Raw genomic sequence first — 23,378 nt, forward strand, 5'->3', positions numbered from 1 at the left:
TGCACAGCATATGCAGATCACAGATACATACGATTACTAAGGACTTAAAGTGTATGGCAGGTAGAAAACCTCAGGTCATTCAAACGATAAACTACAAATTGAAAACCAAGCATTTCAGTCTAAACAAGCCACTAAGAATAGTTTCTGTATAGAATGATGAATGGGTAAAGAAATAAAAAGTACCTCCTGTCCAGTAAGAAAGAGCAGGAGATCTCCTTCCTCTTCTTCACACATGTGAATCTGAATCACTGTTCGAATGGCAGCCTCAAGGTAGTCCCTTTCTGGTTCTGGAGTATAGAATATCTCCACAGGATGGGTGCGACCCGGGATAGTCAGAAGAGGACAGTTATCAAAATAGATCTGAAACTTGCCAGCATCTAAAGTAGCACTCATAACTATAACCTGTAGGTTTGGAGGGGAAAAAGAAAAAAAAAGTTACTCAAAAGATTAGCAAGAATTTGTGAAATGTTACACATAAAGTATGTAAGAGCCTAAACTCAACTGTTGACTAATTTAAGCATTCTTTTACCACCTAAACACAGCACCCTTATTTACAAAGATCTAAAAAATAATCCTGGTCAAATATGGAAAGATTAAGCTACAATTCTGTTGTTTCCAGTATTTTCCTCAATACAAACTGCATTAAGAATTTCCAAGTGTTATCTTTCCAATATGAATTTAAACCAAAAGACTTTATCTACTTCAGTTGATTATAAAAAACAGCTAATGGTAAGCACACAGATCCCTTATTTGGTATGCCTACAGCTAGAAAGGGGATGCTGCTGGGCTTAATCATTACTGACCTTCAAATCAGATCTTTGTCTTACAACTTCCTTCAAGACTCCCATCAAAATATCAGTAGCCAGTGTTCTCTCATGGGCCTCGTCAAGAATTATAACACCATAGCGCTCCAGCAAAGGATCATTCATTGCTTCACGAAGTAACATCCCATCAGTCATATACCTGAACACAAACAAAACCAATTTTTACAGATTTTATTGACTGACATCTGATAAGAGAATCCTCTTCTGTACTGTTCACTAGATTGCTTTAACTACGCTTTCAATCAGCTTTTTTTAAAACACAAATATCACTAAACTATTTCCAATAATTTAACACACTCATTTCCAGCTTTCACATAGATTACTGCAAAGTATAAGTGAGATCTGGAAGGAGGGGGGAGAAGTTTATTAAAAGAAAAAGGGGGGGCACCAACAACATTTAGCAACATTTATAACTGGTCTGTAGACGTTTACTCCCAGGCTTCTAAGCCTACAAATCAGAGACAAGAAAATGAAGGGAAAACCACACTCTGAAATCCTAGAAACACTATTTCTGCAATTGTTCTCCCCTTTTCTGTTTGCAGATCATCAGTTCACTTTATGCTTTTCCACCATTTTTTTTATTTTCCTTCTTACATATTGGCTTTATTTCCAGCCTTCAACTACTTGTATGAGCAAAAGAGAAGACTCCTTTTGATAAAGAAGCACTGTTCCTTGAACCACAGTATGTGGAATCCTTTTTAACTGAGCTTTCTGAATGTCATATGCAAATGACACATCAGCAGGTGTACTTCCACCCACACAGTAGAGGAATCTACAAACAACCGACAACTAAAAACACTATGGATTGTGTATTCCTAAGGAAGGTATAGGACAGTTTTGAAAACTCTGTGGTACTGCTACTTACTAAAGCAAGCTACTTAACTTCACCAGAATTACCCCAATTACAAAGGTACCAAAGAAAGCTCAACTGAAGGGGTAACGGGCTAAAACTTAAACAGGGGAAGTTTAGACTGGATATAAGGAAGAAGTTCTTTACTGTAAGGGTGGTGAGGCACTGGAAAGGGTTGCCCAGGGAAGCTGTGAATGCTCCATCCCTGGTGGTGTTCAAGGCCAGGCTGGACAGAGCCTTGGGTGACATGGTTTAGTGTGAGATGTCCCTGCCCATGGCAGGGGGGTTGGACCTAGATGATCTTAAGGTCCTTTCCAACCCTAACTATTCTATGATTCTAAAAACTCAGTGCTGAAGGGCTTTATTCTGAATAGCACCTTGATCACAGAAATACTTCTTCAGATCATCCTCTTCTTTATGGATCACTTAAAATTAATTTCCATAGGGTGCAATAAACTCTTTATAAGGAATGATTTCTTTTCAGTTCTACTCAAGCCCCGTACCTTAGATTTCTCTCAGCTCATGCTGTGCCTCCTGTCTCTTCTCCATTCACAGAAAGTGCCTATGCATATATTCACCCCCCTCCTCATTACTACTTCTATAAAACTTTGCTCACACCCTTCAATACCCTGCAATTCCACCCCACACCCCCCCCCCCCCGAGTAGGCTGTATTATACCTTTACCTGACAGTTGCCATACTTACTTCAGAATGGTTTTTGCACTACTGCAGTCTTCAAATCGAATAGAGTAACCAACCTCCTGGCCCAGCATGACATCCATCTCATCAGCAACCCGCTGTGCTACACTCATTGCAGCTACCCTCCTAGGCTGGGTACATGCCACTCCCCTCTTTGGTCCAGGTAATGAGCGCATGTAGTCAACACACCACTGAGGGATCTGTTAAGAATAAAATACAGTTTTAAAAACACTTTAAATGACCAGATGTAATCTGCAACCTTTGCATTGTGAAGTTAGTTATGACTTCACCGAGATGACAACTGCATACACAAAAATATCCAAAGCATGAGACGCAGACAGGCTAGTTAGTTGGATCCAATGCCACTAAAGAAAGCACACTCACATTAAGCAAACCTAACTCTTTGAAGTTATTAAGGAAATACATAAGTTCACAATAAGTTTAAGCACTGTTAGATCAGTATTCATTCAGATACAGCCAACATGCTCCAAAGTAACCAAAATTGAAGTTAACATTCAAAATCAAGATCTGTAACACAGATCATTAAGTTTTGCAGTAAATAAATTATATTTTGTGGCTTTAAAAACCAATTCCTATTAATACATTAAGGAAAAAGAAGTTTTAGTGATATAAAAAAAATTACTCAGGAATTACAGCAAATAAAATGAATTTGCAGGTATGATCATTCAATTACTGTTCTTTTAAAATTATATCAACCAGATATGAAACCCCTGCGCTTTCCTTCCTGTGTTGACGCTCATTTGTCAGTCAGCAGTTTTATGCTCTTGTTAGGAATCTGGAAACAGCAAGAGTCATCCAAAATAAGAAGCTTTATTTACAAGAATTTCTAAGGTCAGTAACAGTTTGATGAAAACAGAGTATTTTTAACATGTTCTCAGTACAGCATTTTATGAGGAGACATCTCCAGGCACAACTAGTTCCAAGTCTACAGACTGAAAAATCCACTCCTCCTCACTAATCACTCTTCAAGTGTTCTTAAAAGCTCACATATGCACAGGGAAAAAAACACTTGGATGCATTGCACTGATGAGGAACAACAGGAAAACCTGTGCAATTTAAACCAGGGAAATTTTTCTTCTAGAATACCATATTTCTCCAGCAAAATGGACATAAGTGAACACTAAAACATACCCACAAGCAGACAAATGTAAACTGTAATGAAAAACTTTTTTTGTAAATGAAGAACATATTTTCATCATAAATTAACAAAAAAAAGGTAAGCAAAGACTATCAAAGTATGGCAAGAGACTACCAGACTGCTGACAGGAGCTCAAGTTTCTGAAAACCCTATCCTTCCTAAAAGGAAGTTCTTGAACATTGATAGCAGGAACCTGAAATCCTATCCTGTAACATATACACACTCATCTAACAGGCAGCTAAAGGAAGGAATTTGCTTCCCAAAGTCCCTAACAAAAATTCAACTCTAAGTATGTTAGGTGAAGCTTCTGGACTTTAAGCAGAGCAACTCCTGAAAAAAACTTTCAAACAGCAGGTCTGTCAGTGAAAGCAGCATGAAATAAATGTAATTTAGAAGTGTTTTTCCCCTGAACAGCAAAATGTACAGCACTGGTGTCAAAATGCCTACATAGACTTCAATGTGTTAAGCCAATTTAGATGACCACCACAATGCTTCTTGTGTCCAATATAAACACTAGGAAAGAGGCATGTGCCGTACATTCTGTACATAAGTCTTGACTGAGAATATCCTAACACTTCTTACCATCTGGTTCTTACAAAACTGAACAAAGCTAACCTCAACTTGACTGACACCAAAAACCTACAAATCATACAATCAAACAGGTTGAAAAAAACCTATAAGATCATTGAGTCCAATCCAATCCCACCACTGTCAAGGCCACCACTAACCCATGGCACTGAGGGCCTCGTCTACAGTGTGTGAACGCTTGCAGGGACAGTGACTCCAGCACTGCCCTGGGCAGCCTATTCCAATGCCTGAGCACCCTCTGGAGAAGGAATTGTTCCTCATTTCATCTAAATCTCCCTGGTGCAGTTTGAGGCCATTTCCTCTTGTCCTTTTCCTTGTTCCTTGGGAACAGAGACCACAGTCCCCTCCTGGCTCCATCCTCCTGTCAGGCAATTGTAGGAAGCAATAAGGTCTACCCTGAGCATTCTCTTCTCCAAACTAAACCCCCCAGGTCCCTCAGCTGTTCCCCATCACACTTGTGCTCCAGGCCCTGCACCAGCTCCGTTGCCCTTCTCTGGCCCCGCTCCAGCACCTCAATGTCTCTCTTGTAGTGAGGGGCCCAGAGCTGAACACAGGATTCGAGGTGCAGCCTCACCAGTGCCCAGTGCAGGAGGACAATCACTGCCCTGGCCCTGCTGCAGATACAGGCCAGGATGCTGGTGGCTTCTTGGCTGCCTGGGCACAAGCAGCTCAGGTCCACCTCCATCAATCACTACCCCCAGCTCCTTTCCCATGAGCAGTTTCCAGCCACTCTTCTCCAAGCCTAGAGCACTGCAGCGGGTTGTTATGGCCCAAGTGCAGGACCCAACACTTTGCCTTGCTGAACCTCATACCACTGGCCACAGCCCATGGATCCAGCCTGTCCAGACCCCTCTGCAGAGCTTTCTATCCTCCAGCAGATCAACACTCCTACCCAACTTGGTGTCATCTGCAAATTTACAACCCCAGTATGGAGCAGTATGGACCAATATGCACCAGTACAGACCAATACAGGCCACTATGGCCCCAGATACTCCTGGGGTTTCAATATCCCAGTGCTCCCAGTCCCTGTCACAGGTCTCCCCACTTGCAGCCGTGCTCAATTCCCAATCCCTTCCAGTGCTCCCACTACCTGATGCAGGTGCTCCTAGTCCCTCTCAGTCCTTCCCAGTCCCTTCCAGTGCTCCTAAGTCCCTGTTGCAGGTGCTCCTGCTCATTCCCCACCAGACCTCCTGGTTGCTGGTCTTTTGGGGGGACACCCCAAATCTGGCACTCCCCCACTGTGGGGCTGCCCCCCAGCTCCCTGATATTGGGAGGGGTGCGCCCCATGGGGTGAGGGTTTAGGCAACAAGGAGTGTTTTGGGGCTGGTGGCTTTGAGGGGGGAAGCAGCTCCTTCAGCCCCAGCACCCATTCAAGAGGGTTCACCCTCTTCCCCTCCACCCACTTTCAGGGGGTCCCATGACCTCTCTGAGGGTGACAACACTTTTTGGGTGACTCCATTTATATACAAGGTAACCCCTCAGTTTTCACTAAAACCCCAACTTTCCTTTAAAAAAAACAATTTTATCAATATCAAAATCATGATAAATAGCTTTAATTAGCACCCTTTAACCTCAAAGACTCGTTCAACTCAGAGGTTTTCAAATATAACCTCCATAAACATGAGAAGTTATGGACTACACATACAAAGGCCTCTAAGATCAAAGATAAATGAACTGAGGGCTGTTAAAAGACTATTCCAAAGCTAGAGGGAAGTCATGTTTTTACAGGGATGCAGGGCAAGAGAGGGAAGAGCACTGCCCTTGTGGCTTTTCTGAGCCACTTCAATTTATTGAAAGCTTTCTCTGTTAAAAGCTATATGGTAAAATTCCCAAAATTCTCAGTAGTCGAAAAGGCATCAGACTTTTACCTGTATAAATTCTCTTGTGGTCTGCAAGAACAGCAGATTAAGCAATACTCAGAACAACCTTGCTTCTGAATTTCACCTGCCAAGAAAACCAGCTGACAAGCAAACATCCTAACCTTTACAGTTAGGGCTCTCATGTAAAAGGAGATGCTACTCTACTATTCCACCTACAGAAGAAATTTGAACTATTGTACTAGCACCGCATATGATCCCACATTTAAAATGGAGTACATGTTGCAATTACAGCAAGTACTTAATATCTTTCTAAAAGAATTCAGCACACCCATTCCACCACTGAGCATATTCAGAGATCAGTATCTGCAGTGGCTTGTTTTCTTTCAATGACGACTTGAAAATTAATGGTCTTGGCTTCCAACATCCTTCTTCAGTACTTCAGATTTAATTCTATATGAAATAAGACCCTTTTCAAAGTTTTCTCTCCTGTTACTTCCATTGTCAAAAAAAACAAGCACTCCCAAACCTGCATGCTCTACAAGACTAAAGGAAAAACATGCATGGAATAACCAAGGAAAGGACCTGACAGACAGCTGCTGAAGCTCAAAAAGACTAGCTACTACTGTAGAGACTTCATCTTACCACCACACAGGGGAAGATAATTTTGGAAGAACAATTCATTATGTATTTCAGATGATGCCCACTTTATATCAGTAAGAGAAAGCCTAAGTAAGTAGTTCATGCACACCTTCAGTTTGAACATTAAAAGGTTTCTTAATCACAGGTAATTAATCATCTTGGTCTGATCAGTGAATATAAGGAGAAGAAAAAACACCATCCCCACTGGTTTTAACATACCACAAAAAAAAAAATGTGACACTGTCACCTGCAAAACAAGGTTTTCACTAAGTGGCAGCAGGATCATTTTCAGTTCTGCTCCTGCAGAGAACACTCCCAATTGTTTCAAAACATATATGCAATCTCAGAAAGAGAATTCAGAGGAAGCAGTGAAGCTTCCAAGATAGCTTATGCGCTAAATCCTATTTTTAGAAAAGACACCTTTTTTTTTTCTGAAAAAGCCTTCAGAAACTTAACTGGTAAAGTAGTAGACCACCACAGGAGAAGATTTATGTCTGTAGAAGTTTAAGTAGACATTACGAGCACACCCTTTAGATCTTCAAGATCTCAGATCATGAAAAAAGAAATCTTGCTTTCAAACAGATAAGCATCAACTTTTTTCATGAATGTTCAGAATTCTCCCTTCCAAGTAACTACATAATCAAGCTTTTCTGAAGATTTCTATAAGATCCCCATCTCAACTTATACATGATAAAAGAAGCAATACATACAATGTCATAAGGTACCTTCCGAGCAAGACACAGGTTCCTAAAATTTGCAGCAAGGGCATATAACTTCAAACATTTCAGAGACAGCTGTAAAAGGTACCCAATGTACTACTATGTCCTTCACATTTTCAACATTCAAATTTATTTTATGACTAAGATTTATTTCTACAAGACTTATGATAAGTTAGCTATAACCTGTTTCATAAAGGCTAAAATACCCTTCAGCTTTTACTTTCTGCCTGGATAAAAGGAATTTATCAAGACACAGAACAATGAACTTTCTTACATCACTTTTCCACACAGATTTTAAACTGTAAATCAAAGGACAGGCTGAAGCTTTGAGCAAGTTTGTTCATTTATAAATACACAGTGGTGTTTGTCTTAGGTCCTCCCTGTTTACTGGTCACCAAAATTCTTCTAAGGTTTAAGGAGGCTTTACAGATCCACTATCACTATTTTCAGTGCCAAGGAAGACTTTTAAAGCCATGAATCTACAAAAAAAAAAAGAAAGTTATTTTCAACTGCGGCACTGGAAAGCTGTATGACCTCTGAGAAGTTTCACTACCACAAAAACACAAGCCTCTTCCTCTCAAGTTTCAATATCACCAAAACACATTATCCTATTAGATCATTCCAGAATTGTATCCAACATTTCAAGTCCCTTTAAGTTCTTACCTGGAGCAGTAAGTTTCAAACACTAACAAGTCCCTAACTCTGCAATATTTTTCCTACTTTCCAGCTGTTATGTACACGAACAGCTAAATAGACTATTTGGACCCATCACTTTAGTTTGTGGATTAGTACACTTCTGTCTAGCCATTAAGACCTCTTTACCTTCCTTTATCAAAAAGTTAAGTACCAACCATAAAACCCAACAGAAGCAGGGGCACTTCTATATTCATTAAGCGAATAAAAAAATCATCAAATTAGTCTTGCTCACATTTTGTGCGTTGTTCTTAGACAACAAAGTTCAAGAAACCAAAGCAAGTTTTACACACCCCTACCTAGAACAGAAAACTGCAGTATCACACAGATAAGAACTCACCTGTGTTGTTTTACCAGACCCAGTCTCTCCAACTAGCACAAATGACTGATGCCTAATCAAAATATCCGTAAATCTTTCTTTATATTCCCAGACAGGAAGTTGTAGCCTTTTCTTCAGGATGTCATAGTATCGTGGAGTATGTGGCAGATTTGTGAAAGGGTTAATACTGTGTGGAATCATTGCTGGCTTTATGGTTTGTAACCCAGCAGCTGCGTAATAGGTAGAGTTAGACGAAGGTCGCAAATCTTTTTCCTTGTCCCTTTCTCTGTCACGATCTCTATCTCTGTCACGATCCCTGTCACGATCTTTAGAACGGTCATCACGGTCCCTGTCCCGGTCACGATCTTTCCTAAAATGAGTTAAAGAGACAGCAGAAAATGAGACACTTGAATATTTCAATGCAAAGCAAGAATTTAAATACAACACAACTCTAATGATACCTAGTACAAAGTGGATATAAACCAAATCTTTTTAAAAGCCTTGGAAACAGCTATCTGGAAAGATAAGCATCAAAGAGTAACAGCCTATGATGCATACGACAATCACTGTACATACAAGCACTACCACAGCTCCTCTCATTACAAGCAAGCTTGTAATGGAAGCTACCACATGAAGACAACATCATCTTGACCCTCTTCATTTAATGACTATAAAGAATCAGCTGTACCTTCTAGACTTTTCTCATGGTTCTTCTCATCCCTACTTGCTGCTGCTGCAGAAAACAGAACACTAAATAGCCTTCTTGCCTACCTAGCTAGAGAATGCTAATCAAAAAAAAAAAACAATTCAGTATCACAAGTGAGCCCTGAAGTTTGATTTTAACATCCTACAAATACTTTGTAGCTTTTTTTTTAATTCAAACTCTTCCATACAATTCTGACTCAATCAACTTTGATATACAGGTTCTGCAGTCTGAAACTTGGATGTAAAACCAGCCGCTATCCACACAATCATTTACCTTTGAAAAGACCTGTAAGATTGAGTCCAACCATTATCCTAACACTACCAAGCTGTACCATCTTCTCAAGTATCACCTCCTACCACACACTTAAAGCAACCAGTATTCACAGATTCCTTTAAGGTCCCTTCTATAATTCTATGACATCCTGTTTGGCCAGAGAACTACAGCTATGTGCTACTAATAAAAATTCTAAACTTATACTAACCCTGCATTTTGAAGTAAGACCTGCTTTACAGAAACACCTCATCACATTTTGAACCAGTCAGGAAACTAGCAGCATCTCTGCCTGCAAAATGAGGATATTTTTAGCTTCTTTTATGCATTATGTTAACTGAAATCCCATCAAAAGGAACAAAGTTAACGCCAGCTTTATAATAAATACACATACAAACGTTTTCAGGAATAGCCATTAAGGGAAACCAAAGCTTCCCCCTCTTTACCAGCTCTAAGGCATGCCTGAAAGAATGAGAACATTTCTAAAACCAACACACCCTTGACCAACATTCAACTCCAAAGCTTATTTTTTAACATGCAGCCAGTATTCAAATATAACTGGCGAAGTAATAAGCAAATTCCTACCTACAAAGAAGATGAAGTAACAAAGATTATATCAGTAATGATTCTCTAAACATGAAGTTGGAACATGCTGCACATTGGAAACAACCAGCACTCTAATGACTCTTGTATAAATGAATGAAATCCATGCAGGGTGTGTTTTTTCCCCCCTTCAATCATAGAATCACAGAATAGTTAGGGTTGGAAAGGACCTTAAGATCATCTAGTTCAACCTCCCCCCCGCCATGGGCAGGGACACCTCACACTAAACCATGTCACTCACGAAGATGCCATACAACCTAGCCTTGAACACTGTCAGGGATGAAGCATTCACAACTTCCCTGGGCAACCCATTCCAGTGCCTCACCACCCGCACAGTAAAGGACTTCCTCCTTATATATAACCCTAACTTCCTCTGTTTCAGTTTTAACCCATGACCCCTTGTCATATCACTACAGACCCTAACAAAGAGCCTCTCTCCAGCATCCTTGTAGGCCCTCTTCAGATACTCGAAGGCTGCTAGAAGGTCTCCACGCAGCCTTCTCTTCTCCAGGCTCAAGAGCCCCAACTTTCTCAGCCTGTCTTCGTATGGGAGGTACTCCAGTCCCCTGATCAACCTCATGGCACTTTTCTGGACTTGGTCAAACAGCTCCATGTTCTGCTTATGTTGAGGGCACCAGAACTGAACACAATGCTCCACATGGGATCACACGAGAGCAGAGAGTAGAGGGGCAGGATCACCTCCTTCGACCTGCTGGTCACGCTTCTTTTGATGCACCCCAGGATACGGTTGGCTTTCTGGATGGCAAGCGGACACTGAAGCCAGCTCATGTTAAGTGTCTCATCAACCATCACCCCCAAGACCTTCTCCGCAGGCCTGCTCTGAATCTTTTCTCTGCCCAACCTGTAGCTGTGCCTGGGATTGCCCCAACCCAGGTGCAGGACCTGGCTTGGTTGAACTTCATGAGGTTGGAACTGACCCACCTCACAGGTGCATCAAGGTCCCTCTGGATGGCATTCCTTCCTTCCAGTGTGCCAACCGAACCAGAAAGCTTGGTTCAACATACTATGACTTCAGAGGCTGCAGCAAAAAGGTGTTCTATTTTTTTTTTATAAGACTTCTTTTAACAATGACCCATTGAAAATTAAGGAGTACAAAACTTACAGTTTATTGTCACTTACCTAACACATTTGTATATAGATTTTACTAAAGCTCTGGATACTGAATTGTCTGAAAACTAAGGCCCTTTCAGATCATTAACTTGATTAACTTAACTAAGATACCACAGCTTCAACACGACTTCTAACATGGTCAAATATTGTACAAGCTAGGAATCTGTTATTAATGTAAAATGCCAAGCAAATATTGCAGAACCCAACAGGTTCATATTCTCTGGCACAGAAGTCACCCTTCTTAAAACTGAAGGAAGTAGGCTCTGTTACGCTACTCAATGTAAAGAGTCTAATAGTATGTATTAGGAATAAAGCTTTGGACTTGTGGTTAATGAGCTACTAACAACCAGTTTTTTAAGTATTCACAGGTACTGGGATGAACAACTGCATGGACAGGCAGTAACATTAACAAAGAAATGAAGGTATAAAGCAATTTAAGAATTGTACAGCCAGGGTAAAATACAACAACCTGGTAACAGCACACACTTCACTCAAAGGAAGAATAAGACACGCTACTAATGCAGGGTGGGGATTGGTTTGTGTTTCGGTAGGGTTTTGTGTGTGTGCACATTTGCTTCTGAAGGATTTTGATTCTTCAGAACACACCAACAAACTATTCCACAACCATTTACTTCAACAGGAAGTCTGGTGTCAGAAGCTTCTAAATCACAAATCATGAAGTGTATATTCAGGTATGCTTCAGCCTCACATAAACCAGTGCTACTGTTAAGATGAACAGACCCACACTGCTGCCAATCTTTCCCATGTGTTATCTAAGAATTTCAACGGCCTTGTGAAGAACAAGCCCTCCCTAGACCCCCTCCACCAGCATTAGTTCTAGCCCAGATCAGTCTCCCAGACACTCGCAGCACAAGGAGAGGGCAGCACTGCCTTCTTCTGCGATGGTAGCAATTTGTGCAGGCTTAAAGCATAGATAAAAATATAACCTCAAGAACAAGATAGTGGATTAAATGGACTACAAATATGATCCAGAATGGAAAGTCCTGTTAATCCCCCATTTCTTCACTGGACTATTTCAACTGTTTAACTGTACAAGTAAGAAAACAAACCTATCAAGTTCTACCTGTATTTCAGAAGTAAAAACACTAATCTTAGTCAAGAAAGTTCTGTCCCTTTCTTGTTTTATAAAAAGAGAAGCAGGGGCAACCAGATCTCAACAGAACAAATACAACATTACCCATGCCCCCAAATACTTATCACTTTATAGCAGCATTTCCCCCACCCCAAAGTTTCCTGTCTCCCATCAGTCAGCAGACACATCCAGACTCCTTTGGCCAAGGGAGAAGAGGAATGACAGTTATGCTGCTACATGAATTTACTAAACTTTCTAAAAATGCAACTTGGCAGTTCTTCATTTATGAACTGTCACATTTAAGTTGTCATTACTGCATAAAGAAAACTGACCTCAAACATAAAAATGAATAAAGGAATCATAATTTAATCATATTTGTCTTGTGCCTGAATCTCATAACAGCCTCCATAATCAGAAAAGGTTGGGGACTGGTTTATTTTGCCTCATTTTTCAACTAGTCTTATCTGCTCTCTGCTTTTACTTCCTTATGTCTACACATCTATAATATACACACACAGAGATAACAAAACAAATGCTGTGGCAATCACTAAAAGAATGAAACATACATAAAAATTAAAAAGGCACAAGGTAAAACCACTGATCATCAGAGTGAAAGTCTTAAGCACATCTAATAGAACATCAGTGTTTTTTTCCATTACTAGACATGGCCACAGTTGATGCAAGAAAAGCCAATGCATATAAAGGAGGAATCCTGTTCATACACAAAAAACTAAGTACAAGTAGTCTGAGTGATATATCCCACTAACACAGTAACTGTGATGTTAGAAAAACCACCAAAGTTCTGCATGTTTTGGGAAAAAAAAAAAAAAAACAAAACAACAAAACCATCACAGATTCATAGAATGATCTGGGTTGGAAGGGACCTTTAAGATCACCTAGTTCAAACACCCTGCCATGGGCAAGGACACCTGACATTAGACCGTTGCTCAAAGCCCTATCCAACTTGGCCTTGAACATTGCCAGGGATGGGGCAGCCACAGCTTCTCTGGGCAACCTGTTCAGTGTCTCACCTCCCTCATATTAAAGAGCCCCTCATGGCTAATCTAAATCTTACCCCTTCCAGTTTAAAGCCATTCCCCTTTGTCCTATCACTACATGCCCTTGTAAAAAGTCCCTGTTCAGCTTTATGCACTGTAAGGCTGCTCTAATGTTCTCCTGAAGCCTTCTCTTCCCCAGGGTGAAGAATCCCAATTCTCTCAGCCTGTCCTTCAGAGGAGAGGTGCTCCAGGCCTCTGAGCATCACTGCGACCCTTCTCTAGGCTCACCCCAACAGGTCCACATCAAGACGGATGTGGAACCCCAAAGCTGAACACAGTACCCCTGGAGCAGAGGGGAAGCATAACCTCCCTTGACCTGCTGGTCACACTTCTTTTAATGCAGACCAAAACACAGCTGGCTTTCTGAGCTGGAAGGGCACAGTGATAGCTCATGTTAAGCTTCTTACCAACCAACATCCTCAAGTCCTTCTCTTCAGGACTGCTCTCAATTCAGTCAGACTTTAAACAGTACAAAAGCAGTTCAAACAAGCACTGTAACCATAAACCTTCCATACAATTCCCAGTTTTCCAAAGAGGTTTTTACTTCATAGTCAATACTTCAGTACTGGAAGAAAGCAGATGTCATGCTGACACTTGAGGCTATGCCAACAATTACAAGACTGCTGGCCTGGCATCGTTGCCATGTAGAGTTACACATACCAACACAGACCTCACTTAAAAAGAAACTAAGAAAATACAGAATAATGTGATACAACTTTCATATTCAGGCAGGTGACCCAGTCTGAATTATATACTACTCTCCATGTAAAACTAAAGGAGATAATTCAGTTTAATCCAGCATCCAAGGAGCTAAAATAGTTTAATCCAGCTCCAAAACCAAATTGCACAAAGGGCCTCCTGGCACAGAGGAAGACATGCACATACATGTTACTAATGAGAATGTCTCTGTGCAACTTCCTTACAGCCTTCCATAAGCTATAAAACTGAACCACCCTAAAATAAACCAAGACAGTGCAACATTACTATGTCTTGTGCTACATGAAATAAGATTCCAAGTAATATCAGAAATAAGTTGCTCATTAATTATGCTTATGGTAACTTGTTCTCAGTACTACACCATTTAACACTTTCGTTGGCAGAGGAGGGAACAAAGAAGGGGCACAAGACCAGCACCTGCATAAGTTTTTACGTGCCATTAAGGTCAAAGACTTATGGTTTAAAAGTATTACTACTGGTGGGAATTCATTTCAACAGATACAAAATGGTAAGACTATAGTTCAGGATGACAGCAATCAGTAAAAACAATGCCAAATAAAACCATATCAAAACTATAAATCCCATCAACATACACACAAACAAATACTGAACTGTGATTATCTATATAGCCAACTGTAACAGTTGCTCCACTTTTAAGTAGCACCCAGTTTGGGCATGACCATTTGAAAACGTTACAAAAATCTCTGCGCAAAAGAAAAGCTGCATGCACACAACTTCTCTGCATACACAGAAAAGTTATTTCAACTTCTCTCAAATTGTGAAAAAAATGTATTAAAGGAGATAGGCAGCTCAAATACATGTTTCAAAAAATAAAATTATGGAGATCCTCCATATAGGAAATAGATGCTCAATAATAAACATTCAGGTTTGTTTACCAGAGAAAAACGCAACAACCTGTAGGGGCTGAAAACTGAAGCTATACAAGTTTGCCTTTAAAAAAAAAAAAGAAAGGCAAGTTTTGTAAAGACTATTTATCGAGGAACACCAACTGCTACACTAGACTTCGAGTTATTGCAAGCTTTGAGAACAAGATTTTTCTTGGATAAATACACCAGTACAAAACAATGCTGTTGGACTTCAGAAGTGGATTAATTCACGGAAGTCTTTTGTGCTCCACCAAGAAGAACACACAAGATAAACACAGTATTTGTGTTCCTTGAGACTTCAGAAATTTAAAGAGCCATCCGTCTCCCCAATGCCCAGTTATGCAGAGAAGGCTCTACAACAACTGCGTATAAAAAGATCAGCAGCAGGGTAGTATCTGTGTTCCTGAGGTTTTAATGAAAATCTGCTAAAGTTTGTACAGTAACCTTAAAACTTCCACCTTTGCAACTAAAAAAAAAATAATGCAATTCCCCCCTAACCGCTACCCCAAAACCCATCTCCCCATCAACTGGTGAAGTCAACCATAACCCTGCCGGTTACCGAGCGAAAAACGTTAACAAAGGAATAACGTTTCTACAATGGTAGGCACTAATTATACAGGCGGAACAAACCTCATGCTGACCTCTAGGGCCTCATCTACCAGACCTCTCAAAGCAGAAAGAGGAAAAGGAAACAAAAAAAAAAAAAAAAGGAGAGAGAAATAAAGGATAAAGACGGGAGAGAGCCGCAGACAAAGCCGGGCGCAGGGAGTGGGCCGAGCAGCGCGCCGCCCCCGGCTCCGCGGCGCCGGGAGCCCAGCCCAGCCCGCCCCAGTGCCTGGACCGGCGGCTTCTTTCCCTTCCCCCTCTCAGCGCCGCCACACGAGGCTCTCCTCGCCCGCTCCCCGCCGCCATCCGTCTCCTCCGCCCCACCGAGGAGCCCGGCCCGACGGAGAGACCGATCCCCCGCCCAGGCCTAGCGCTCCTGAGAGCCGAGGCTCCTGGGCCTGCCCAGACAAGGCGGCGCTGCGGGGGACTCGCGGCACGGCTTCGACCGCTGCAATGCTCTCCTCCCTCCGGCATGGCGGCCGCCCCGCTCCCCGCGGAGAACCTGCCCCAGGAGGGGCGGCCAGAGCCAAGGATAGGGAGCGGATTGCGAGGCAGCTGCTACGATGGCCCCCACACACCCACCACAGGCCGCGCTCCCCTCGCTGGGCCGCACCGCCCCTTACCCGTCGGTGGAGCGTTTCTTGCTGGAGCTGTAATCGTCGCCCAGATCTAGGCGGTGGCGCTTGGACATGGCGGCGAGCGGCCGCTCGATGCGGCAGTCGGGAGGGCGAGCGGCCGGCGCTGGGTGCGGAGGGCCGCGCTCTCCGCTCCCCAAGCGGTAGCGATGGCTGCGGCGCCGCGAGGCCAGGCACAGGGGATAAAATGGCGGCCGGAAGGAAGCGCCGGGGCTGCGCGCGGCGAGGAGCGCGCGGGCTGGGGGCGGGGGGCAGGGATCGGTGAAGGGGGTGGAGCGCGCGCGAGCTCAACCAGCGGTCGCGTCTCGCCTGGCGCGCTGCAGCGGCCGCGAGGTGTCCGCCATGGCGGTGGCGCACAGGCGGTGAACCCGTGTGGGATGGGGTGCAGGGGCCCGGTTAGGCCTGGGTGCCTGGCTGCTACCGCTGGTGCCCCGCAAGAGTAGAGTCATAGAATCAACCGGCTTGAAAAAGACCTTTAAGATCATCAAGGCCAACCATTACCCCGGGTCTGCCAAGACCACCAGTAAAGTTTGTCTCTGGGGGCCTCATGTATACAGGTTTTGAACACTTCCAGGGACACTGATTTGACCACTTCCCTGAGAAGCCAATATCTGATCACCCTCCCCGTGAAGAATGTTTTCCTAATATCCAATCTAAACCTGGCACAGCTTGAGGCTGTTAACCTCTTGTCGCTTCTTACTGGGGAGAAGAGGCTGACTTCTACCCCACTACAACCTCCTTTCAGGTAGTTGAAAAACCCCTTTCCACAGGGGTTCCCCTTTTCCCTTACTATTAGCCCAGGTACATGTTCAGTGGGAGTTCCCAGAGGGAGTTTAAACCAGGATAACTATCTTGGTAGACCTATTTTAGGCTGCCACAGATTTCCCTGGATATGTAAGCCTTATGTGCGGAAAAGGCAATCTTTCAAGAGTCATCTGTAGCAGCAGAAATACTGGATAACCAGGAATGTTAAAGCTACATACAGCGTTTAACTACTCAAATGTCAACAATAAATATTCATGACAGTGTATTTCATGAGGAAAAAATTAACTTTCAAAGATCCAGAAACATTATGTTTTTGCCACTTTCTCTTGTCTGCTGTGTCTATGGAAGGTTACCAGGGAAAGAAAAGCCTGTGTTCACAACACAAACTCCAGCAGACCAGTTTAGTTCTACTACATTAAAGCCTTCTAAGCGTGAGTATGGCGACAATGTCATTTAGTAGCAGACCAGTTTAGTTCTACTACATTAAAGCCTTCTAAGCGTGAGTATGGCGACAATGTCATTTAGTAACACAGTTCCTGCAGTGAAACAAGACAGATGAGTTCAAGTGCCATTTCCTCGCTACAGTTAGGTTTTGCTTGAACAGTTACAGCTGAAATTATTTTTCACAATTCCAAGCAGCATACCCACCAGCAGAAAACTGCAAGTTAAAGCCTGGTCCGGAAGAGTTGGTTCTCAGAGTTGTTTCTTGTTCACCTCTTAAGAACTGGATTAACCATCCACACAAGCAGCATTCGTCTTCTAACAGAAGGCACAGATGAGCAGGAGAAGATGAAGACAGTCCGGTGAGGAGATGTCTCTAACAACCATGTCTTCAGGTTGGAAAGCACACTTTGTGCTCACCGAGCAGCCATTGCTCTCACACAACTTCAGTGATTTCTGCTCTTTCGCAGCACTAAGCCTCAGCAGCTGCTTCCCCTTCCAGTGTAGTTGCTTGGTACCTCAGCACAGCTCATAAAAGCCAGTCTTTAGGAGCTCCTGGAAAGGCAAGAGGCACTGCTCCTCATACGTGTGACAGCTATTTTGAGAATATCAGCTACTGGTTGTTCTGTTCTCTGTTTCTCCTCTTTCTGTTCCCAGCCTGTTTCGTGCTCCTTTACCACCAGTGTAGTGATTTAATACTATAGACAGGTAACTTTAAGACAGAAAAAAACCTCTCTTCATCCAGGTATACTTGTTGGAAAACATGCACTTTGCAAGGCTTGCTTCCATCACTCTTTGCAGTCCTGCCAGAGATTACCACAAGCTTTGTTCAGCGACTTGAGCACTCATTCCTTAAGCATTTTGGTCAAAGGAATTGGGTTAGTTCAGATGTTTTAAATAATAATTTTTTGTTAGCTCAATCTTATTGTGAAAGCAAAGGAGCATACCCATAAATGGTTCAGCTAACAGGTATGAAAGTGGTCAGGGGAGATCATCTAGCAGCAATGACCTGTTCAACAGGTACAGCCAGGTCAGCAAGCAGGTGTTTGTCCATAGTTTCATGTTCCAAAGATTTTCTGGGATTACAGCTGTATAACTACAAAAAGTATTTCACATATTCATGAAATTTTTGTGTAGACAAGTCCTTAGGTTATGTTTTTTAACAGAAGAACATTCCTGTCCCTAATTTTAGATACTATAACAAAGTAGCACCCACAGCTCAACTGGAGTTCTAGCCACTAGTGTAATAAAAATAACATTTTGCTGTTTAAAGTTATCAACCAAAGTAAATATTCTTGGAAAACTGAATTTTGAGATTCTCCTGTGAAGCTGGAAGTAAATTTTCAAGTTACATTACAAAAAACACTGCAATATCTATGTCAGAGGTTGCCAGGAAATAAATGTTACAGGGCGTCTATCCCAAATTCAAGCTTATTTTTTGTGATGCTCTGCTAGTGTACACAGAGCTGTGTTCCCAAAATGGAGCTACAGGAAGACTTCCTATGTATGTCCCCAAGTGGATTTTAAATTATGTCTCTCTTAAACAAAAACAAATTATTACTGAATTGGAGTGAATAGTACACTTTTAGATTCTCAAGAGAGAAATAAATAGTGGCCAGGTCCCCCAGAAGGTAGGAAAACAGGATAAGATGAAAGCATTACATGCATTAGTTGGGATGAGCAGCTACTGCTGTGCATTTCTCAGAAGACAGCATCCAGCAACAGGAGCCTGGAGACCTCTGCAGTTACACATTCCAGATCTTGAGTGCTCCTCCCTATGCACAGCAGCGTGAAGCTACTTAGGGTCTTGCTCCACATTACTATATGGCCAGCACTAGGGAAGCAGTAGCTTTAGGAGGTAGGAAAAAAGGAGCAGATGTATCAGAGGGTATAAGATCTTAGGCTTAAACTATACCTCAGTGGCAAATGCAAAAGAGAAGTCCCATCTCAAAGAGTTTACAATGCAAGGCCTTCATCCTGCAAGCACACACATGCCTTATTTTACTAATGTAAATAATCCTTTTAACTTCAAAGGTATTACTAAGAGTAGCAAAACTAAGTGTGTAGGTAAATGTTCGCAGGATCACAGCCTAAATGTAAGATGAGAGGAGAAAAAAAGATTGGTAAGCACAAATTGACATAATGACAAAGTGATAAGCATTATGTCAAAAGCCTGAAGGATGAAAGGAATGTGTAAAATAGGGCATATTTAAGCATATTTTCTGCCTTTTCAAAGGCATTTGTTAAATAAGAGGTTTTATATTCTCCCCCCTAAGTATTTTATATCCATTTATAAAAATGAAAATCTTAGGTTACTGAAACAGGAGACCTTTTTATCAGTTGCCATTTGACTACCTACTCTTCTACTCTCCATTTCTTACCCCAGTTTAAAAAGGTATACTCAATGGTATCAAAATCCTCTTAGCCAATTTCCAGTGAATATTTCTTTGCTTTTGGTAAGTGCATAATACTAACTATGCAATTTGGGTTGAAAGAGGCATTAACATTTAAAACATTATTTCTAAGGTACTATTTTTTTTCTGTTTGTGCATTGCTTTCTCCCCAAAAGCATAAACATGGGGCTCAGACAAGCCATAATTCAAAGACCTACCCTTGATGGGGTGAGAGTTTCTGACAGAAAAGTCTAGTGTCACAGTTTAGGATATTATTGACTGTAGCTAATTGCTTCACCTCTTTCCTGGATATTACCAAATCTATAAAGGGCATAAAAATGAGATCTGTCTGGTCTAGCATCTTAGTTGAAACACACCTTAACTGGCTTAGGTTGAAAGAGGGCATGGCGAAGTGAAACCACAAACCACTGCTGCAACGGAAGCCATAATGATGAGCACAGTTGTGAGACAGACATCTAGGAGAAGTTAAATCTGCAAAAGCTTGAGTCTTAGAGCCTGAAAACCTCTGTAGTACATACTTCTTTTATGGCTGGCTGGTTTGTGGTAGACTCTGAACTACAGTCTTATATACTCCCAATACTGTGGCCACACTTGACCTGCCACTGTATTTTTTTTAATAGTTTGCTTTTAAAAGCAAGTTCAACTACTATATTTTATGAATCTACAAAGCATGATATAAAATATTTTCCTGCAAAATATCAAAAGGAAGTAAATTATCATTGCGATAACTTTTAAAATTTTATATATGTATGTGTATATATATATATATATATAACAATGGGTTGTACCTTTTGAAAATTACTCTGGACCCTAAAATGCAAATGCTTATCACAAACTCTCATTCTGCCCTTCCCCACCAAGCCCATGTGAATAAATGAATATTATCTTCATGTTCTGTCATATCATCAGAGAAAGAATATTTGAGACAAGAACATACAATCAGTGTGTTTAAAAATGTCAGACTTCCACATTTTTCAAATTTAAAAATATGAAGATGAATACATGAACTGATCTCAATTTCTGCAGTGAAGAAAAGAGGCAGGTACTCTGTAATTACAGAAGCTAAACCTTGCAACACTTCAAATATATATAAATCGACACTTTGAATTTCTCTGGGAAGTACGCTGTAGGAAGCCAGCATGGCAACAGTGGTATTGCCATGACAGCAAACTTTACCAGCCATACAGACGCTATGTGAACTTTGTGAATGGTTATTAAACATTATCCCATATGGAACACACCACTGTGACTGACTCTGCAGGTCAGAAAGGCCTGAATGATTTCTATAAAGTTTTGTAAAGAAGAAAAACAGGAGTGAGAAAGAGATTAAGGAGAATAAGATTGCAGGATTTGTATCTCCTAGACCCCTAACCAGAGTGACAAATCAGTTTTTAAAATAAATGCCATTCTTTAGAAGGAAATACGTGGTTGTAGACAACCAGCTGCTATTCTGAGCCCTTCAGTCACCTCTTAAGGCCTTATAATCACCTTTAGACCCCCCAGAAAAACCTTGCAAGAGCAAGTATTCACTATATGCTTTGAATATAAATCAAAGAGCAGTGTAAGTGTAAAACATCACCCCTGAGTAAATTAGGTTATATGTCTAATTTATATTCAGTATACATGGAATTCATACATTGTTTTCATAACTTCTAGGTCTTCACGGTAAAGTAGCATTGTTTAATATCTTCTGCATTCAGAAACATCTGAAACTACAGACTAACGTGTTGTACGTGAAGGCAGTTTATCTTCTAAGTAATTTAGCATCTGCTTTCTATGCTAAGTCTGAAATCTTGTTAGAAGCTCCTTAAATATAAGGTGTTTTTAGGAAGTAGTAACTATTTAATGGGGAACTGTTTCAAGTCAGAGAAGACCACAATTTCAAGCTTGTTTGATTTTGTGCTAGAATTTTTGAAGAAGAGCAAATGCAGGTTTTTCAGGTGGCAATTCTTTTGTGAGCATCTGATTGTTTCCTTCATTTTCCTTGCAAATGTTTCACATCAGCAGAAGGAAAAAATGTAGTACACAGGTAGATATTTTTCATTCCTTTTGTATTGAATACAATCGTCTCTGTTCACTATTTCATTAGCTCCTTAAGACTTTGTTAAGTCCTGTCTTTAATGCAGTCTTTAAAACATGCATATTCATGTCTAAGATTAGGCCTGCTGGATCTACCAGTATTACTACACTGAATATCTGCTTAAGTATTAAAAAATTAATTTGCTTAATTTCTGCTATCAGTATAGAGCATATGCGGTTTCAACAAGCTGACTACAGAAAAATAGTGAGCAGTGAAATAGGTGGTCTAGAAACCTCCACTTCATGGGCTTGTAACATCTAAAGAGACAAATAGTAATTCTTATCTTCATAGTAAGTTTCAGACTACATAATGAAATAATAGCGGTAGAAAATTATACACACTAAAAATCCATCATCTCGTAGAAATAGTTTATGACAAACTATAAACATCAACAATAATACCTTTCTCAGCTGGGCCTGATTTTTTAACAAATAGTGTTTCTTTATTCTTTCCCCAGATGATGAAAACTTTTCACCCAATTATGCTAAAAGTCCAATTACAGAAAAATCCTCAGCAGCCAAGGAGAACCCTGAAAGCAGATTTAAGCTTCTGCAGCTGTGTAACCTCCCTCTTGGTAGCTTGCTACCATGAAGCCCCAGCCTTTGTACAAGTGACATTGTTTGTTAGTGTGTATCATTCTTCTAACCCCAGGCCCCAGGGAATACAACCTTTTCATAATCAGAAAAACAGTAGAAGGGTCCTAAGGAGCTGAAAGAAGACATTGGCTTTTGCCAAGTTTTGCTTTTTTTCTGGTGGTGAGGGAGTGGGGATTAATGCACTATCATATTACATTTCATATTCTGTAATAATATCTTTCTCTCTAATGAGTAAGACTGTTTCCAAAGGGAAAGGAGAGGGTGCTGCTAGAGCTGCTTCTTCTTATGAAAACAAAATAACCGATACAATACTGTGGTGAGTGAGTTTCTTTGTAGAGATAGAGCAACTCATCTCTCAGCTGAAGACAAAGAGAGTGCTATACTTACAGCGTTTTTAAAAATTGTAGCAGCCAAGTCTAGGTAAACATAAAGAACTGTCTCAGGTGCCCTTAGGCTCATTTTTGTATTTAGAGTAGTGGTGACCTTGTCTTCTACGCAATTCTGCCTTTGCAGAAGTGAGCCATATGTGCAGCCTCTTGTCTTAAAACTAGGCCTGCTCTAGGGACATAGTATAGTTGATCTATACGTGTGCAGACTGAATTTGTCCTGTGAGTGCTGCTTTCTGCCCACATCTGGAAAGCACTGGGAAAGAGGATGGTGAGGAGCATGCTGTTGCTATAGTCTTGCTCAGTCTTTTTGGACCTGGACTGCATAACAGATAACTTGTCCTGAAGTCAGTTTGCTTTCAGGCTTCGTTTTCTTGGGCCCCATTTTGTATCATGTCAGGGATCATTTCCTTGTTGTAGGCGATAGCTCCAGAAAAGAGAATGACCAGGATTTATCTGTGCTTGTTAGGTGTTATGTGGCCTACATGGCCTAAATAAAGCAGTGTTGGTTTGAACTTCATTTTGTCTTTTATGAATGTGTAATACTACTATTATAACAGTGCTGTACTATTACTGTAGTACTACTATAATAAGGGAAGCAGGTTTAATGTTATCACAGCTAAATAAACGCTTTTTTTCTGCAATTTTAACATTTTTCTGAAGTACCTGCTGTCTGTGCAA

At 41.2% G+C, this 23,378-nt stretch overlaps 1 protein-coding gene across 1 annotated transcript in view; it reads right to left on the reverse strand.

The window, feature by feature from the left end:
- DHX15 (DEAH-box helicase 15) overlaps positions 1 to 16,216 on the reverse strand; it is a 47,822-nt gene extending 31,606 nt beyond the window's left edge. Inside the window, exons 1-5 of the mRNA XM_062636499.1 lie at positions 16,004 to 16,216; positions 8,331 to 8,679; positions 2,379 to 2,572; positions 804 to 963; positions 184 to 402 (exon numbers count right to left, since the gene is read on the reverse strand). Coding sequence (XP_062492483.1) covers positions 184 to 402; positions 804 to 963; positions 2,379 to 2,572; positions 8,331 to 8,679; positions 16,004 to 16,071 — 990 coding nt within the window. The 5' untranslated portion in view covers positions 16,072 to 16,216. The remainder of the gene's footprint in view (positions 1 to 183; positions 403 to 803; positions 964 to 2,378; positions 2,573 to 8,330; positions 8,680 to 16,003) is intronic.
- Between the last annotated feature and the right edge of the window lie 7,162 nt (positions 16,217 to 23,378).

This window comes from Pezoporus occidentalis, unplaced genomic scaffold, assembly GCF_034315485.1.
Source record: "Pezoporus occidentalis ecotype Australia unplaced genomic scaffold, CSIRO_AGI_Poc_V1 ctg48, whole genome shotgun sequence".
Lineage (NCBI taxonomy): Eukaryota > Metazoa > Chordata > Aves > Psittaciformes > Psittacidae > Pezoporus > Pezoporus occidentalis.